The following is a 17,519-nucleotide window of genomic DNA, read 5'->3' as shown; positions in this document are numbered from 1 at the left end:
TTATTGCGGGGCGGCGGGGGACCCCGCGCCGTTGGACTCGTCATGCTCTTGTAAGAAGAGGCGGTGCGCGGCGGCCAAGAAGCTGCGGCCGCTGGGGTCGTCCTGCCGCAGGCGAATCAGGGGCAGTAAGGAGTCGGTGTTGGCGCTGAAGTAGCGCAGGGCCGGGTGCGGGTCGCGCAGCGCCTTCACAAAGAGCTGAGACGGCGGGAGGAGGCGCTGAGCGCACGGCACGGGCCCGGGGACCCTTCCCACCCCGCGCCCGCCCCGCGCCCCCGGCCACCCCGCGCCTGTCCCCGGCCACCCAGCGCCGGCCACCCCTGGCCCGCTCCCCGGCCCTGGCCACCCAGCACCGGCCACGCCGTGCCCGGTCACCCGCCCCTGAACACCCGCCGCCGGCCACCCCTGGCCCGCCCGGGACCACCGGCCATCCCAGCTGCCCACCTCCGCCACCTCCTCTGGCTGTTGAAACTCCTGCACGGTGCTCTCCATGAAGCGGGAGAACTGGGCGAAGAGCTCGCGGGTCTTGGTGTCCCCGCGTTCCAGCGCCCGGCCCGTGCTCTTGCTCACCTTCTCCATGAGTGGGGTGTGCACCGGGCCGCACTCGATGAGGCTCACGCTGTGGGTCCCGAGAGCGGCGAGTGGGCGGGAGCCAGTTCCCATCGCACCCCCCAACCCCGGCGCCTGGAGTGGGGTGTACAGGCGCCGAGGAGACCCTGAACTTTGTAAAAAGCGTTTCACTGGCCCCAAACTTACCCTGATGTCCTGTGGAGGGCGTGAGAGAAGCGGAACTCAACCCTGGCTGGGCCCCCTCCTGCTGTGCGCAGTGACCTGGCACCTCTGCGCCCTCACCACCCCACCATACGACAGACCCCCTGGGTGGGCAGGTGGGAGGGCCAAGTCATGTCAGGGCACAAAACACCTGTGGGCCATGGTGAATGCCCGCCTCCAAGGCACGGGTTCCCCCAGGCAGGGTAGGGAGGGTTGGGGGGTGAGGGGTGCTGGAGGGGACTCACTGGATCCCAAAGGGCAGCAGCTGCAGGGCCAAGCACTCACACAGACCTTCCAGGGCGAACTTGCTGGCGGAGTAAACGTCCAAGAAGGGCATGCCTTGAGGGGAGAGAGGCAACTGAGAACTTGGGGGTCGGGGTGGGGGACCCTGCTGTGGCTGAGCATCCCCCCCCATTGGGTGTTGGAGTCCAGAACCAGAGATGGAATGCTGCCCCCAGAGGGTCCCGTCGCTGCTGTCTCCAGGAAGAATTTCCTCCCAGGAAGCCATTTCCAGGTATGTTTATCCCCATAAACCAACCCCTTCGGCTATGTCAAATTCAAGATAGTCAAGCATCCGACTAAAGAGTGTTGCCGGGGGCTGGAGTGTTAGCACCTAGGGTAGGGCGTTTGCCTTGCACGTGTAAGATGTATAGGGTTGAAACAAAAACAGGGAGGAGGGGGCCAAAGGGGACAAGAAGTGGACACTGCTCCGCTATTTTCCTGGGTGTCGATGGTTATCAGATCCTGTTTTACTGGATACAGTGCACTGCACCCGCTGTGACAATTCCAAAAACTCAGCCCCCCCACCCCCCGTGAAGATTTCCAGCAGTTACAAGGTTGTGGTTGTGCCACCTCACTGCCTCAGCCCCCTGTATAGTGGTAAGATTGGAGCTGGCACATAGAATGCCTGAAACAACTGTATTATGAACAAGTTTGGACACCTGGTGTTTGAATAAAGTCTTAAAAAAAAATGACCCGAGGGGCTGGAGCAATAGCACAGCGGGTAGTACGTTTGCCTTGCACGAGGCTGACCTGGGTTCAATTCCTTCCATCCCATCTGGTCCCTGGAGCACTGCTGGGAGTAATTTGTGAGTGCATGAGCCAGGAGTAACCCCTGTGCATAGCCAGGGTATGACTCAAAAAGTTAAAAGAAAATAATTGCTGTTTTTCTGACGATAACCCATAAACCAATGCCTTTGGCTATGTAAAACTGAATAGTCTGAGATAGTCACGCGTCTGACCACTGAGTGTTGCTTTCCTGAAGATTTCTAGCATTACGTACTGTATTTAGAGGACAGTCGGGACTCTCCGTCCATGAGGCTGGGAGCCTCCGGGCCCCTGCTTTTTCTCTCTTATGCCTGGCTCCTTTCTTAGTCCTAGCATCCTGCTTCAAGCCTGTTCTCCTGGGGCCGGTCCCCGGCACCCCGCCCCCAGCCCCACCGGGGAGCTCTCACCTATTAGGCCTCCTATGCTCCCGGTCACAAAAATGTGTCCTGAGCGGCGGCGTTTCATGTCTGGCAAGAAGGCCTGCAGCACCCGCACCGTCCCGGCCACGTTCACATCCAACACGGAGGCCACTTCGCTGGCGGTCAGCCCCTCCAGGGGCCCCATCAGGCCCTGGGCTGCGTTACACACTGTGGAGAGACACCCCACCCCCCTGCCTCAGCACTGCCCTGGCCACCAGCGGAGAAGGAGTCCCCACAGGAGTCCCCCAGAGGCTCACCCAGCACGTCCACATGGCCTTCGGTCACCTGGGCCTGGGCCGCAGCCAAGGAATCCGCCTCCCTCACGTCCAGCTGCAACGTCTCCAGGGAGCCGGGTGGGCATCCTCGGGACTGGGCGGCCTCCCACAGCGGCCCCTTCGCCCCCAGGTCCCTCATGGTGGCATATACTGCAGGCAGAGGAGGCAACGGGACCTCAGTGCCCTGCAGACCCCTTGGGGTTTCTTTTTTTTCTTTCTTTCTTTTTGGGTCACACCCGGCGATGCACAGGGGTTACTCCTGGCTCTGCACTCAGGAATTACCCCTGGCGGTGCTCAGGGGACCATATGGGATGCTGGGACTCGAACCCGGGTCGGTCGCGTGCAAGGCAAACGCCCTACCCGCTGTGCTATTGCTCCAGTCCACCCTCTGGGTTTCTTGCGCCAGGGCCTGTCCCCTCTCCCCTTCTCTCAGGTACCTTTGAAGCTTCTGGATGGGTCGGACGCCAGACGCAGGGCCAGGTGCATGCCGATGCCAGAGGAGCAGCCGGTGATGAGCACCACGGTACGCGCCATGGCAGAAGGGATCTGAGAGGTGGGGGGGTCCCGTGCGGGAGGACCTCTCCTGGTTTATGCCCCACCCCGGCCCTGGGGCGGTGTTGTGTCTACGTCAGTCTCTGGGTCCCAGGCCAGCGGGGCTAGCCAAGGTTGAGTGAAGGTCAGTGCTCCGATAAGTGAGCAGGGGGTATTGCATAAGCAGGAGGCACATCTCGCCCCGGGTCCCACGTTCCCATCTGGCCATCTGAGCATTTTCATCCTCCATCACTGCGGTTGGGGGGTGCAGCTGTGCAGAGGACATGCTTCCCGTGTGGAAGAAGTGGTCCCCCACTAGGGCCATGTCACAGCCCTCCCAAGCACGGTGGCAAGTAAAGTGCTGACGACAGACAGGTCCCGGGGGCCGGAAGGAGGGGGGGACTCAGCAGTTTATTAGGTGTGAGGAACAGCATTCGGGTCCCCGCGTCACGGTGGAGGGAAGCTTCCCATGCTGGACCCCACCCACAGGTCCAGGCTTCCACTGCCCAGGCCTGAGTCCTCTGGGGACCCTTGCTCAGCTCCGGGTCCTGGGAACTGGCCTCAGGACTCTGCAGTTTGGGAAGAATCTGCCTGGGGGTGACACACGGCTAACAGAGAGCCGGTGACATAGCGGGGGTGATACTTGAGGAAGAGCTCCTTGGCCAGGTCCACGGTGCTGCCTCGGGGCTGGACGGGGTAGCTCCGCGGGCTGAGCACGAAGGCCTGCCCCAGCTGCAGGGCCTTCTGCTCAAACTGGCGCTGCGGGAAAGCACGGCTCTGCACCAGGCTCTCCACCAGCATCTTCAGGAAGAGGCGCCAGCGCGGGGTGTAGTAGTCAGCAACCAGGCCGGCCAGCTGCTTGTTGGCGTAATCCAGGATATTGCCCTCCGGCCCCCACAGGGTCAGCTGGTATCGAGCGTTGCGCTCATACAGACGGGCCTCGTCCTGGCTGGCCGCTGCCCCTCGGGCCTGCTCCAGCCAGCGGCCCAGCAGGAAGTGGCTGTTGCTCGCCAGGACCTGGTCGAGCGCCGGCAGCAGCTCGTAGGCCAGGATGCCCCCCGCCCGCAGCAGGGCCGTCAGGTTCTTTCCCAGGTAGGCGCTCCTCGCCTCCAAGTAGTACAAGGTGACCAGCTCCTGGACCACCTGGCGAGTGACGTCCACCAGGTCGTAGAGGAAGGCCGGGCGAGGGCCGAGGACGGAGGCGGCCGAGAGCAGCAGGCGCCAGGCCTCGAACACGTCCGAGCGGTTGTACCAGACGGTGGTGACCATCTGGAGGGACGGTCGCCGGACCAGTGGGCTGCGGTTGTGTCCCCTGCAGGCCTCGCCCGAGCAGTTGTAGACGCTCCTGAGCAGCAGCCTCCAGGCGGCCGCTGCGGCCGGGTGGGAGGCCCCGTAGCGCCGGGTGGCAAAGCCGGTCACCCAAGCGTCCAAATCTGCCACCGGCTCCTTCCTCCAGCCCAGCTCGGCCATGAGGGCATAGGCCACTTCGTTCTGCTCGATGCCCTCGGGCGCTATGCCCGTGCCCACCATGGTGGAGTTGGGGTAGCGGCGGGCGGCGGCGGGGCCTTGGTTCACGGCTTCCAGGGCCCCGAACAGGCCGTGGTTGCCCCCGAAGTTGTGCAGCATGCACCAGATGAAGGGCTGGCCCCGGAAGGATGCCGTGCGGACGTACACGGGCTGGCTCTCCGCGAACAGGTCCAGGACCAGCAGGCGGCCCCTTGGCACGGCCCCCAGCACGGCGTCCACTTGAGCGGGTCCCCAGAAGTAGGGCTCGTTCTGGAAGAGCCAACCCTGCAGCAGCCACACGGCCTCAGGGTCCACTGGGGGGGGGGGCAAAGCAGGGGGGAGAGAGAGGGGGGCGGGGTTGGATATTAATCCTGAGTGTTTAGGCTTCATCCGTGAGTTGCCCCTTTTCCTCCCGCCAGTTGCCCCTCTTCCTCCGAGTTTATCTTTAACCTTTTCTTTGTACTTGACCTCTCAGAGTTACATTCCCCAGGGCAGTCTTGATTATTTACAAGCCAAAACTTCTGGTGGTGATTCTGGACTTTGCAATTTTTTTTTAAAAAAAATTATATTTATTTATTTGTTTGCTTTTTTTTTTTTTTTTTTGGGTAATACCCAGCAATTCACAGGGGTTACTCTTGGCTCATGCACTCAGGAATCACCCCTGGCGGTGCTCAGGGGACCATATGGGATGCTGCTGCGTGCAAGGCAAACGCCCTATCCACTGTGCCATCGCTCCAGCCCCACAATTTTTTTTTTTTAATAATGTAGAAGTACTGCTATTTGTTCAGCCATTGATTAAGCTGATTCAATTGGGGATGAACTCCACATTACTTTTTTTTTTTCTTTTTGGATCACATCTGGCGATGCACAGGGGTTACTCCTGGCTCTGCACTCAGGAATTATCCCTGGCGGTGCTCAGGGGACCATATGGGATGCTGGGAATTGAACCTGGGTCGGCCGAGTGCAAGGCAAATGCCCTACCCGCTGTGCTATTGCTCCAGCCCCTCCACATTACTTTTTTATTTTATTGTATCACCGTGAGATAGAGTTACGAAGCTTTCACATTTGAGATTCAGCCATACAATAATGGAACACCCATCCCTCCACCAGTGCACATCTTCCACCACTGATGTCCCCAGTATTCCCCCCGCCATACACATCCCAGTCCTCCCCCTGCCTTTATGACAATTTCCCCAGTACTCTCTCTCTAATCTTGGGCATCATGTTCTGCTCAAAATTTCCCACCAACATTCAAGCCTACCTGCCAGGGGTAGACACTAGATAGTTTATTTTCCACTGCTCGTTTTGAATATCATGAGAGCTCGTGCAGCAGCAATTGTAAATGGTTGGATCCCGGAGACACCTCTGTATGGCACTAATCCATTTTGGGATTCAATTGGGAATCTCTGGGCCAGTGGACTTTGCATTTAAAGTGAATTATTTGCTTTTCTATTTCCCCTATAGCCTTTTTATATCTTACTACAGAGCAATGTTCTTTGCTTAAACACAGAAAGACCATTAATGCTGTGCTCCTAATATTTGGAGCTGATGGACTCTGAAATATATCTGTGGCATCTGTCATAATTACTTGATTCAGGCTTCAGTTCTTCTTTTTTTTTTTTTGCTTTTTTGGGTCACACCCAGCAATGCTCAGGGGTTACTCCTGGCTTTGCACTCAGGAATCACCCCTGGCGGTGCTTGGGGGACCATATGGGATGCCGGGGATCGAACCCGGGTTGGCCACGTGCAAGGCAAACGCCCTACCCGCTGTGCTATCGCTCCGGCCCCCAGGCTTCAGTTCTTAATATCCCAAAAAGAAAGTCCCGCCATGGGACTGGGATGGACTCGGGGAGAGCAGCAAAGCTATACCCTGGCATTGAAATGGGACAGTCTAGGAAGCATAAATACGTGGTTTTGATGCAAGCTGTTATGACTTAAAGAAACAGGACCCCCCTGGGGAAGTGTAGGATAACACTGGTTTTTTTTTTCTGCCTTGCCACAGGGAGCTTAGGTTTATTGGGTTACTCCCATCACAGTGCTCCCATTCCTCTGTGTTTATTTGTAACTTTTCTTTGTGCACTGTTGACTTGTAAATATTGTTTTTCTCTTCTCCTTAGGTCCTTTGCATAGTTAATTCAGAGCAATGTCCTTGTTGTATGGGCACAGGAGGACAGTAAATGCTATGCTTTCGGAACATGGGAGTTGACTGACTCTCAGTGAAATTTACCTCCCTGGGCATCTATTCTCTTGACTTAAGCCTCAGTTGCCCTTACTTCCTAGCACCCCAAAAAGCAGGGTCCTGAGCAGGGTCCTTGGATGGCCCAGGGCAAGCGGTGAGCTATGTGCTACCCTGGCATTGAAATGGGCCTGGCCAAAGTGCTATGATGCTTAACTGTAAGTTAAGAGCTTGGTTATGGGCAAATGCTGTCATGATCCAAAAAGTAATAACTAGATTTGGACCCTGCTAGAGTTGTAGCACTGTAGCACTGTCCTCCCATTGTTCATTGATTTGCTCGAGCGGGCACCAGTAACGTCTCCATTGTGAGACTTGATGCTACTGTTTTTGGCATGTTGAATATGCCATGGGTAGCTTGCCAGGTCCTGCCATGCGGGCAGGATACTCTCAGTAGCTTGCCGGGCTCTCCGAGAGGGATGGAGGAACAGAACCTGGGTCAACCATGTACAAGGCAAGCGCCCTACCCACTGCGCACTATCGCTCCAGTCCTACTGCTAGGGTTAGGAATGATTAATCGGGCCTGAGCACTGTAGTCTAAGTCTGTGGCAAGATGTTCCTAGGAGAGCTGCCCTACAAGCCTCAATGTATCTCTTACTGTGTTCATACAAAAATAACTAATATTAAAATGTTAATTAAGATGTTAGGAGAAGGGGGCTGGAGCAATAGCACAGCGGGTAGCGCGTTTGCCTTGCACGTGACTGACCAGGGTTCAATTGCCAGCATCCCATATAATCCCCCAGCACCGCCAGGAGTAATTCCTGAGTGCAAGAGCCAGGAGTAACCCCTGTGCATTGCCAGGTGTGACCCAAAAAGAAAAAGAAGAAAAGGAAAGAAAAAAAAAGATGTTAGGAGAAGAGGAATACCCCTAGGTGCTGTTTCTGCCCTTGAGCCGGATGGGCAGTCAGGAAGGGCTTTCTCATGTTGATTTTGCTACCAGACTGGGTATAGCGTAGGCCCAAGTCGGGGAGAGGGAGAGGTAGAATCCGGAGAGCTGGGATCGAGGAATGAGGGGTTAGGAGGGAAGAGTGTGTGAGACGGGAGAGACAGGCGTGGAGAGACGAGAGAGTTGGAGGAGTTGGGAGAGAGAGCAGGGAGCAAGATGGATCGCGGAGAGATGAGCGGGAGAGACAGGAGGAGACGGGAACGAGGGGCAGTGTGAAGCTCAGAGAGGCTGGAACAGGCGCGTGGGGAGAATGGAATAAACGGCAACTGGTTAACCAACCGGCTTGGCCCTCGTTTCCTCCTCCGTCTGCCCCATGGCACGGGCTGTCCCGGCTGGGCGTGTGGCCTAAGACCACCCAACCCGGGCAGCGAAGGAGAGAGGACAAGGAAGCACAGGGAAGGACAAGCTGGACAGGCCTGAGGACTTAGTTTGGGATTTACAGTAAAAGTCGTGCTTGCCCTCAGAGCCCAGCGGACAAGTTTTGGAATCTATATCTCTTACCGTGTTTATCCAAATAACTGCAAGTATTAATAAGGAGTAAACTTAATTGTTTAATATGTACAACTAAAGGGAACGAGAAAAGCAATATAGACGCCCCTGGGAGACAGAGCATCTCCTTGAATTAATCTCTCCAAGAGAACTGTCTCCACTGAAACGCTTTTCCTCTATAAATGACCACTCGCACCTCCATGCAGTCCCATACCTCGAACCCTCTCAGATGTTCTCTAAGTGTGCTAGCAGCTCTGCATTAAAGGGGGCATTTTGACCATGAGTCTGTGGTCCCCGGCCTCTTTGTTCCTCTGCTGAGGCTCTTGGGGATTTCCCGCCCCCCCAACCAAAACACTTGACAGATACAGAAGCCTCATCATAGGATGGGATGTGTATCTGCATGAGACCCCCCAATCCCTCAGCAGGTCCCCCTGACAGACCGTGGGCAAACTCTCTGGAGCTTTGAAGACCCAGAGCGATGGACTACACATGCCCAGGGCCTGACTCGGGAGGCCTGGGGGTGAGAGTTTGGGAGGGGGGACGGGGAGCAACGCTGATGCTGCCCGCTGGGGCTCATAGTTGGAGCAGCCCGGTCAGAAAGCCAGAGTCAGTCTGTTCCCTCCTGGCTGATATCAAGGTCTCCCCCTCCCCCGACACACATCCCCTACCCTCAGGCGCCAAGACACAGACTAAATAAACTCTGTGCAGCGGTGCTAATGACCCTGGACTCTGGACTTAGCTTCATTTCACCTCTGAGGTCACCCTGCTTTTCAGATTAAGTGAGGTGCTGGATGGAGGTGACTGTGACAGTGCCCAGTCCTTCCTGGAAAGTGACTGATAACCTGGCTCTGAGGTCCAGGATCCCCAAACCCCTCACCTTTGGCCATGGCCTGGTAGACAGCGGCGGTGGCTGCGGCCAGGTAGGTGGGCTCTTCGGACGGAGGCTGCATCTCGTTGAAGGTGTCAGCCCCGTAGATGTGGTTGGTGCCGAACTCCCGGGTCAGCTCTCGCAGGAAGAGGCTCCCGATGACGGGGAAAAGGGGGTCTTTCGGGTCCAGCAGGAAGGCGCAGGAGTAGGAGCAGTTGAAGTGGCCCCAGCTGCCCATCTGGGTGACACGGACCTGAGGGAACACCCTAGCCGGTCCGTCCTCACTGAGCCGCAGGTCCTGGCTCTCCTGGCCCCCGGGGCTGCGGGTCCCCTGAGCTCCGTGTGACTCTCAGGGCCCACCCAGCGTGAGGCTTCTGCCACCACTTCCAGGTCCCTGGCCAAAGCTGCTTCTCAGAGGCCTAGCACGTCCCCAACATTGATGGGTGCACACGCCCCTTCTCACGGCACTGCACCCCTGCTGGGGGGGGGGGCGGTTGGGGGGCGTGGGCACTGTCCTCAGGCTACTGCCACCCAGGTGGCCTAGCAGAAACCAAACGAAGGTTTGGGGGTGCTGGGCGGTGAGCCTGGGAACCACTGCCAGTGACCCCCACGAGGCTGCCTGAGACAGGGCTGGTCTCCATTGGGGAGGGCCGGGGAGCAGCCCTTGGCCAAACCCTGAGACACACCAAGGAACCTCTACAAGGGAGTAAACTGAGGCACGGCGCAGTTACACAGCCAGTCAGAACTGGGTAGTGACCCAAGCCAGGGGTTGACACCCCGCACCCCTCCCCCCCTCCCCCCAGCCTGGGTTTTCCTGTTCATCAAATGAATTCCCTCTGGGGGATACCTTGTGGTAGGGGGGGAGGGGGCGGGGAGGGGGAAACACACTCACCGGGTGAGAGCCTTGGGGACATGGCCCGGGAACGCAGGCAGCACGGGGGTCATGCCAAATGCGCGCATGCGCTCCAGGATGCGATGCTGGGAGGGGCAGCTGGTGAGCAGGGCTGGGAAGGCCCAGCCAAGAGCCCCTCCAGCTCCCTCCCTGGCCCTCCACAGGCCTTTCCCGCCCCCACTCCTACCTGCAGGTTAAGCTGCTTGAGGTGCCAGGAGCGGGGCAGGGGGCCGCCCCACGTGTGCAGGTTGCCCATGCGCCCCCAGGCCAGGAAGGCGGGGCCCGTGAAGTACTCCTCAATCTCCGCCGGCGTCAGGCCCAGCGCCAGGTACACCTGCAGGGGGCGCCCCACTCATCCAACAAGCCGGAGAGACCTGTCGCGTCGCCCTCATCCCACGGAGGGGGAGGCACCAACGCGCCGCCCCCGCAAGTGGGGATTGGCCAAAGTGCGGGGGGGGGGGTCTTCAAGGACTTCATGGAACAAAGGCTGGGGGGCAGCTGTGCCGGGACTGAGTGCAGAGAGCAGCCCCAGGAGGCCGGCATGCTCGGGGTGCAGGGTGCAAACCCCCAGGCCTGGAGGCCGGCTTCGTGCTTTAGAATGGACACACACAGGAGAGCCACACCTCCCCTCAGGGCTCCTGGGAAGCAGTGCTCGGGCGACAGCCCAAACTCAGACTTGGTTTTTTTTTTTTTTTTGGATCACACCCGGCGATGCACAGGAGTCACTCCTGGCTCTGTACTCAGGAACTCCCCCTGGCAGTGCTCAGGGGACCATATGGGATGCTGGGAATCGAACCCAGGTCGGCCGCGTGCAAGGCAAACGCCCTACCCGCTGTGTTATTGCTCCAGCCCCGGGAACTCAGACTTGGGACAAGACTGACCATGTGGCTACGGAGAATCTCCCGGGGAGAGGGGTCCTGGGCTTCCAACACTGCTGTGCTGGCCGCAGGGCACGGGGGTCCAGCCCATGCCCCCTGGCCTAACAGTCCTACTGCATTTTGTCTCTGCGGTCTACACAAACGCTTCTGCCCCCTCCTCTCCCCTCCCCTGCCCCCAGCCCATATGCTAGAGGTGGGCTGGGACACGCACCCGCTCCCAGATGGCCTCCTGACCGCTCCAGGCCAGCGCCAGGTTCATGCCGTTGAGCGCCATCCAGTCGATCTCCTGCTCCCAGCGGGCCCAGTCCCACCACACAAAGGAGTAGCTCTGCGTGCACACGTTCTGGTAATATCGGTACCTGCGGGCGGGGTGTGAGCTGGAGACTGGAACTACCTCCCCCCCAACTATAAACACGAGGGGTTCCACATGTGGTGCCTTCTTCCCTCCATAGAGCTGAGAAGGGGGGCGGGGTGCCTGCATTTCTGAGGGGCCCCACCTGCTGCCCGCAGCCCCTCTCCAGTGGGGGAGAGTGCCAGCGCGCAGGCTTTATGGTGAAGGCACTCCCCATCCTGGAAGGGAGGTGGGGGGTGTCCCTCTCTCCAGCGGTGTAAAGAGCAAATACATGTCCTCCAGGTGCTGGGTCAAGCTCTAGAACGGAGGGGCGGGGGGCGGGGCAGAGGCGGAATTCCTATGCTGACCAGCTGGGCACGGCGGGCTGCATGCCCATAGTCCTGCAACTTTCCAACCCAGTCGAGTCATGGTTTCCATTCTTCAGACCACCCAACAGCGGCTCTCCGAGGCGTGACTGGCTCCAGCATGGACCTTTTCTTTTTTTTCAAGGATTTTTAAAGATGCGGGAGCCACAGCCCAAGTTTCCCTCCCAGTCTCACTGGCTTCGCCGGCGACCCTCCCCGAGCAGGGGTGCGGCGAGAGGGTCACGCCTCCTCTGGAGGGCTGCGGGACAGGCTCGGGACACCCGACAGGCGGGGTCCAGACCACCGCCCCCCTCCCGCCCAGTACCTGTTGGGAGTGGCCTCGGTCAGCTCCACGGCGGGCAGCGGCTGCGGCAGGTGCAGCTGCGAGCCCGACCAGGCCACGTGGCAGCCGCAGTAGTCCCGCAGGTAGCGGTGCAGCCCCGCGGCCGCCGCCACGCCCGTGGAGCCCTGCACGTGCACCCGCGCCCCGGCGCCGCCGCCGCTCAGGCGGAAAGTGTCCAGGCCGGACTCGGCCGCCAGGGCGCGCTCCACCGACACCTCGAAGGAGGCGGCCGGCCCGGGGCCCAGCAGCCGGGCCAGCAGCTCCCGCACGGCCTCCGCCTCCCGCGCCTCGTCCGCGGACGAGCTCCCGGCCCCCGCCAGGAGGAGAAGGCTCAGAGCCGCGGCCACCGCCGCCGCCGCCCCCATGGTACAGCGGTCCCCGCCCGGCCCCGGGCCCCGTCGAGGATCAATTTGGAACGCGGGGGGCGGGGACGGGGCGGCCCGCGTCCAATCAACGGCGCGCCTCGGGACACGTGGGCGTGAGGGCGGAGCTGCGGCGGCGGCCGCCGGGAGTCCCGCTTCCGGGTCCCGGATCCGCTGCTCGTGGCGCGGCAGCGCGTGACCCCCAGAGACCAGGAAAGTTTGCGTCCTGCAGCAGCCCATTCAGGTGCCAGGCGCGTTCACATAGGAACCTCTCCACACACACTTAGCTGTCCAGTAAATGTTAGTTTTGTTTTTTTTTTTTGCATTTTGGGTCATACCCAGCGATGTTCAGGGGTTACTCCTGGCTCTGCACTCAGGAATTACTCCTGGTGGTGCTTGGAGGGACCATATGGGATGCCGGTGATTGAACCTGGGTCGACCGCGTTTATGGCAAACGCCCTCCCTGACGTACTACAGCTCCAGCCCCAAATTTTGTTTTTTTTTTTTTGTGTGTGTGTGTGTATGTGGGGGGGGGAGGTAACTGGGTGCTGCCACACCCTCTCCAAGGGAGCCCCCGAAACCAAACACTTACATAAAAACAAAGCATTAGTTTTGTGAGGCTGTGGATCAGTACAAGGGAACCCAGCCTAAGGTTTCCAAGAGAACTGACATTTCCGGGACTGGACAGATAGTACAGGAGGCAAGGTGCTTGCTTTGCTCGTGGTCAACTTGGGTTCGATGTCTAGGACCCCATATGGTCCCCTGAGCCTGCCAGGAGTGATTTTTTTTTTTTTTTTTTTGCTTTTTGGGTCACACCTGGCGATGCACAGGGGTTACTCCTGGCTCTTCACTCAGGAATTACTCCTGGCGGTGCTCAGGGGACCATATGGGATGCTGGGAATCGAACCCGGGTCAGCCGCGTGCAAGGCAAACGCCCTACCCGCTGTGCTATCGCTCCAGCCTCCAGGAGTGATTGTTGAGCCCAGAGCCAGGAGTAAGCCCTGAGCACCACCGGGTGTGACGCTCCTTCCCCCCAAAACCACAAAAACAAACAACTGACATTTCGCATAAGTTACACTGGCAGTGTATAGAAGAGGAAGGAAGACCTGAAAGGGACATTTGTATATGAAGAACGGGGAAAGGAAAAGAAAGAGATGGAAGATCTGAGGAACTGGAAGGTTTAGAAGCCGGAGGAGGCATGGAGCCCAAAAGGACCTCGGGGCTGGGCATTGTCTTTGTTTTTCATAATCTATTTGGGGGGTGGGTGGGGTGGGAAGGTTTCCATCTCACTTGATGGTGTGTGTGTGGGGGGGCTACTTCTTGCTCAGTATTCTGGGGTTACTCCTGGCAGTGCCTGGGGGAACCAGCTGTGATGCCAGGGATCAAACCTGGTGGTTGTCTTGCTTGGCCTCCTTGCTTCTCTTTCCTGTCCTTCACATTTGACCAGTGGAAACGGGCCAGTAGAAAAGGAAGTCAGGGGCTGGAGCGATAGCACAGTGGGTAGGGCGTTTGCCTTGCATGCGGCTGACCTGGGTTTAAGCCCCAGCATCCCATATGGTCCCCTGAGCACCACCAGGAGTAATTTCTGAGTGCAGAGCCAGGAGTAACCCCTGTGTGACCCTAAAAGCAAAAAAAAAAAAAAAAAGTCAGTAGGAAGACAAGATGATAAGCAGGAGCAGAGCAGTGTGCTTGCCACTATCCCCCACTCGAGGCAACTTTAGGCTTCCCCTCTGGGCAGGGGCGGGGGCAGGGCTGTATCATACTGAAAGGTCTGTTTTCTGCAGGTGTGGATGTACCCAGGCTGTCACACGAAGTGAAGGAGCAGCTCAGAGATTGCAAAGGGGTCAAAGGCAGGCTGCTGGCTGATCCGGGAACTCAGTCTGTGCATGGGTGTCCGCTGAGCTGCTCCCGTTCCACACCCTGACACCAGCTGCCAACCCGCCCCCCAGCCATGCTCAGCAAGCAGCCTCGCCCCTCCCAGTTCCTCATGTTCCCTGAAGTGAAATGTTTCAGAGAGGGCCAGGAGGATGGCTCACCATACTGAAGGACATACTTTGCATGTGGGATCCCCGGGGTTCTAACCCCGACGCCACAGGGTTCCCTGAGCTCCCTATGGTGGCTGAGTCAGGAGTAGTTCCTAAGCACTACCAGGTGCAGTGACCCCCCCCCAAAAAAAAAAGATCTCAATGAAAGACAGTTAATTCCATCACTAATCACCGTGACGAGTTGGAGCTGGGAACAGTCGGACAGATTTTACTCTGAGAGTACCGGGTACCACAGGACTGGGTACATCCAGAGTTGGAGGGCACAGATGCCAGGACAAGGCCTTTGCCTGTTGGCCCAGGCAGCTCGCTCTTTTGAGGTTGGCCCAGGAGGTCGGCTGAAGAAATCAGGGACGTGGATAAAATGACGTGGGTGAGTTAGTGCTAATCAGGAATGTCCTGCTACGGAGCTGTATAAATATTTATGTAAAACTCATACACGTGGGCCAGAGAGATAGCACAGAGCATAGGATGCTTGCCACCTACACAGCAGCTAACCTGGGTTCGATCCCCAGCACCCCATATGGTCCTTAGGAAAGAAAGTAAACACGCAGGGGCTGGAGCGATAGTACAGTCCCTGCGTGTTTATCTTCCACACGGAAGACCCAGATTCCATCCCGATATGGGTGCCCTGAACCCGCCAGGAGTGGCCCTGAGTGCAAAGCCAGGAGTAAGTCTTGAGCACAGCTAAGAAAGAAAGAAAATACTCAATCTCGTAGGGCAAACAGTGTGCTGATAAAAAAAAAAAAAAAGAAAGAAAAAAGGAACAGTGAGTTCTAATGGGCTTCCTAGGTTTTGTTTGGAGGGATTTGTTGGATATCATTGGTTTGTCCTTTCCCCCTTGCCACTAGGAGCTTAGGTATATCAGTCACGCCCATCAAAGTGCTCCTGAGTCACTCCCATTCCTTTGTTTACCTGTAACCACTTGTACCAGTTTGTCTGCTCTTCCTCTAATCAAACTCTGTTAATTTATAAGGTCAGACCTTGCTAGGACAGTGTAAGTTAATATTGTCTTTAAGTTAATATTGTCTTTCTCCACTCTTATGTCTTTTGAATAGTTTACCTTAAAACAATATCCTTTTTGTATGGACAAAGAAAGACATTTATTAATATGCTTTGGTAATATGGGACTTAATTGGCTTCAAATATTATTCATTCCTGGGCATCTGCTTTCTCGACTTAAGCCTCAGCTGCCTTTGTTTCCTAGCACCCTCAAAAGCAGGGTCCCAACGGGGGACGGGACGGACCCAGGGCAAGCGGTGAGTTGTGTGCTACCCTGGCATCGAGATGGGCCTGGTCAAAGCGCCTAATGCTTAACTATATGTTAAGAGCTTGGTCATGGGCTGTCATGTCATGATCCAAAAGCAACGACGAGACTAGGGCCCTGCTAGGGCTAGGAAAGACTAATCTGGCCTGAGCCCTGAGCGCTGTAGTCTGAGATCAAGGTGACTCCCCGGAGAGCAATTCTATAAGCTAATGCATCTCTTGCTATCTCCATACAAAATTATTTATAATATGAATACTTATATGTCAATCGGACAAAGAGAGGAGAAACACACCCATGGAATTCCGCTCTTAGGCGGATGTCCCACTGAGAGAGATTCTGTCCTAATGAAAGCATCCCCTAAGGGATAGAACTTTACCCCCTATGGACTGTAACCACACCTATTGTGTAAACCCCAGGAGGATGTGGGGGATTTAAGGTAGCTTTATGAGGGGGCAGGGGCGAGTTGGAATGGAAGCAGGAGGGAGAATGAAGTAGGATGGGGGATGAAGAAGCAGGAGGAGAATCAGAGGAGAATGGAGAAAGAAGATCGGAATAAACTGCGGTGAGACCAACCATCTTGGCTCCGTCCCTTCCCTCGCCCGCACTTTTCTTTTTATTTTTGTGTTTTACACAGGATTGAAGTGTTGAACTTTCCTAGTGTTTCCTAGGAAATACTTGAGTATTGTTGTTGTTATCTACAAGCCAAGGAGGCAAACCACGGAACAGTTCAGCTGTTCTCACTGTTAAACCTTGCCTGAACTGCCTCCTTTCAGCAGCCCCTGGACTGGGGCTCATTCCCTCCGAGCCATCTGCGTTTCTCTGCCTGTCTTCCCAGATCAGGGCAAATCCATTGTTTTGTTATTGTAGTTTTTCACACCCAGTGGTGTTCAGGGCCAACTCCGAGCCCGGTGCCTGAGGGTGTCCCTCTCAGTAGTTCTGGGGGACTGCATGCAGTTCCTGGGAGCACACCTGGGCCTCTTGCACTCAAAGTCAGTGCTCAGCTTGTTGAACCATCTCCCCAGTCCCCCAGCTTACCTGTGACTTGTGTGCATGCAAAGAACGGTTTTAAAATTTCAGCCTAGACCCAGGGAGAGGGATCTCCAAACTAAACTTCATTTTCTGGAGGGGAGGAGAGGGGTGTTTGGGCTACACTTGGGCAGTGCTCAGGGGTCACTCCTGGTAGTGCTCAGGGAACCACATGCAGTGGCAGGGGCTGAGCCAGGGTTGGCTGCATGCCTGGCAACGATCTTCCTCCCTGGATAACCTCTCCCACCCCCATGTGGAATTTCTGTCCTGGCTGGTATCAAAGACACTGTCTTTCCTGGGGATCAGCTCTGAGAGGGGTGGAGAGAGGGACTCCCTACCCCCCACACCCCAGGGCCCTTCTACTTGCTTTCCAGCATCTCTTCCCAATCTCCAACTGCCGACCCCCCACCACGCGCAACCCCTCCTACCTTCTGTAGGGGAGATTTACCAGACATGTCTGTCGATTTCCCAGTGTTTCAGAGTCTGAGAGCACATGGGTGGGGGTGGGGGCTGCAGGTTCAGGGGGGCCTCCAGTGGGACCTGGCACCATCAGGGAGTGGCCAGCAGGGACAGCAGGTGGGGATGGGTATATCCAGATTTTGAAGTCACGGGTGCTGGCACCAGGACGTTACTGGCCCAGGCAGCTTACTCTTTCCACAAACTGGAGGCCGGCTGAAGAAATCAGGGACGTGGATAAATGACATAGGTGTGTTGGTGCTAATTAGGAATGTCCTGCTACAGAACTGCATAAATCTGTAAAACTCATCCATGTGGGCCAGAGAGATAGCACAGCGCATAGGATTTTTGCCACCTACACAGCTAACCTGGGTTCGATCCCCAGCATTCCATACGGTCCCCCGAGCCCGCAGGGGTGACCCCTGTGTGAAGAAGCAGGAGTGAGTCCTGAGAGCAGCTGGGTGTTCTCCCGGCA

The 17,519-nt window shown here is 57.1% G+C and overlaps 2 protein-coding genes across 2 annotated transcripts; both read right to left on the bottom strand.

The window, feature by feature from the left end:
• Positions 1-3,137, bottom strand: HSD17B1 (hydroxysteroid 17-beta dehydrogenase 1). Its single transcript, XM_055132257.1, has 6 exons — positions 2,947-3,137; positions 2,492-2,659; positions 2,223-2,402; positions 1,014-1,107; positions 442-616; positions 1-195 (listed from the first exon to the last, which is right to left on the bottom strand). The coding sequence occupies exons 1-6, from the start codon at positions 3,041-3,043 to the stop codon at positions 1-3; spliced, it is 909 nt and encodes a 302-aa protein (XP_054988232.1). The 5' UTR covers positions 3,044-3,137.
• A 170-nt stretch (positions 3,138-3,307) lies between these two features.
• On the bottom strand, positions 3,308-12,302 carry NAGLU (N-acetyl-alpha-glucosaminidase). Its single transcript, XM_004608969.2, has 6 exons — positions 11,874-12,302; positions 11,064-11,211; positions 10,162-10,308; positions 9,975-10,060; positions 9,092-9,348; positions 3,308-4,860 (listed from the first exon to the last, which is right to left on the bottom strand). Exons 1-6 carry the CDS (start codon positions 12,254-12,256, stop codon positions 3,602-3,604), a joined length of 2,280 nt encoding a protein of 759 aa, XP_004609026.2. The 5' UTR covers positions 12,257-12,302; the 3' UTR covers positions 3,308-3,601.
• Positions 12,303-17,519: the final 5,217 nt, after the last annotated feature.

Source organism: Sorex araneus, chromosome 3 (assembly GCF_027595985.1).
Source record: "Sorex araneus isolate mSorAra2 chromosome 3, mSorAra2.pri, whole genome shotgun sequence".
NCBI classification, from domain to species: domain Eukaryota; kingdom Metazoa; phylum Chordata; class Mammalia; order Eulipotyphla; family Soricidae; genus Sorex; species Sorex araneus.
This window is presented reverse-complemented; position numbering and strand designations above follow the sequence as displayed.

Coding starts and splice junctions, on each gene's coding strand:
- HSD17B1 (XM_055132257.1), bottom strand. CDS start 3,043: ATGGCGCGTACCGTGGTGCTCATCACCGGCTGCTCCTCTGGCATCGGC. Junction 1,108..2,222: donor GAGCATAGGAGGCCTAATAG/GTGAGAGCTCCC, acceptor TCTCCCCTCAAG/GCATGCCCTTCTTGGACGTT. Junction 196..441: donor AGCCAGAGGAGGTGGCGGAG/GTGGGCAGCTGG, acceptor CCGCCGTCTCAG/CTCTTTGTGAAGGCGCTGCG.
- NAGLU (XM_004608969.2), bottom strand. CDS start 12,256: ATGGGGGCGGCGGCGGCGGTGGCCGCGGCTCTGAGCCTTCTCCTCCTG. Junction 10,061..10,161: donor TCAAGCAGCTTAACCTGCAG/GTAGGAGTGGGG, acceptor TGCCCCTCCCAG/CATCGCATCCTGGAGCGCAT. Junction 4,861..9,091: donor CTACCAGGCCATGGCCAAAG/GTGAGGGGTTTG, acceptor CCCCCCCCCCAG/TGGACCCTGAGGCCGTGTGG.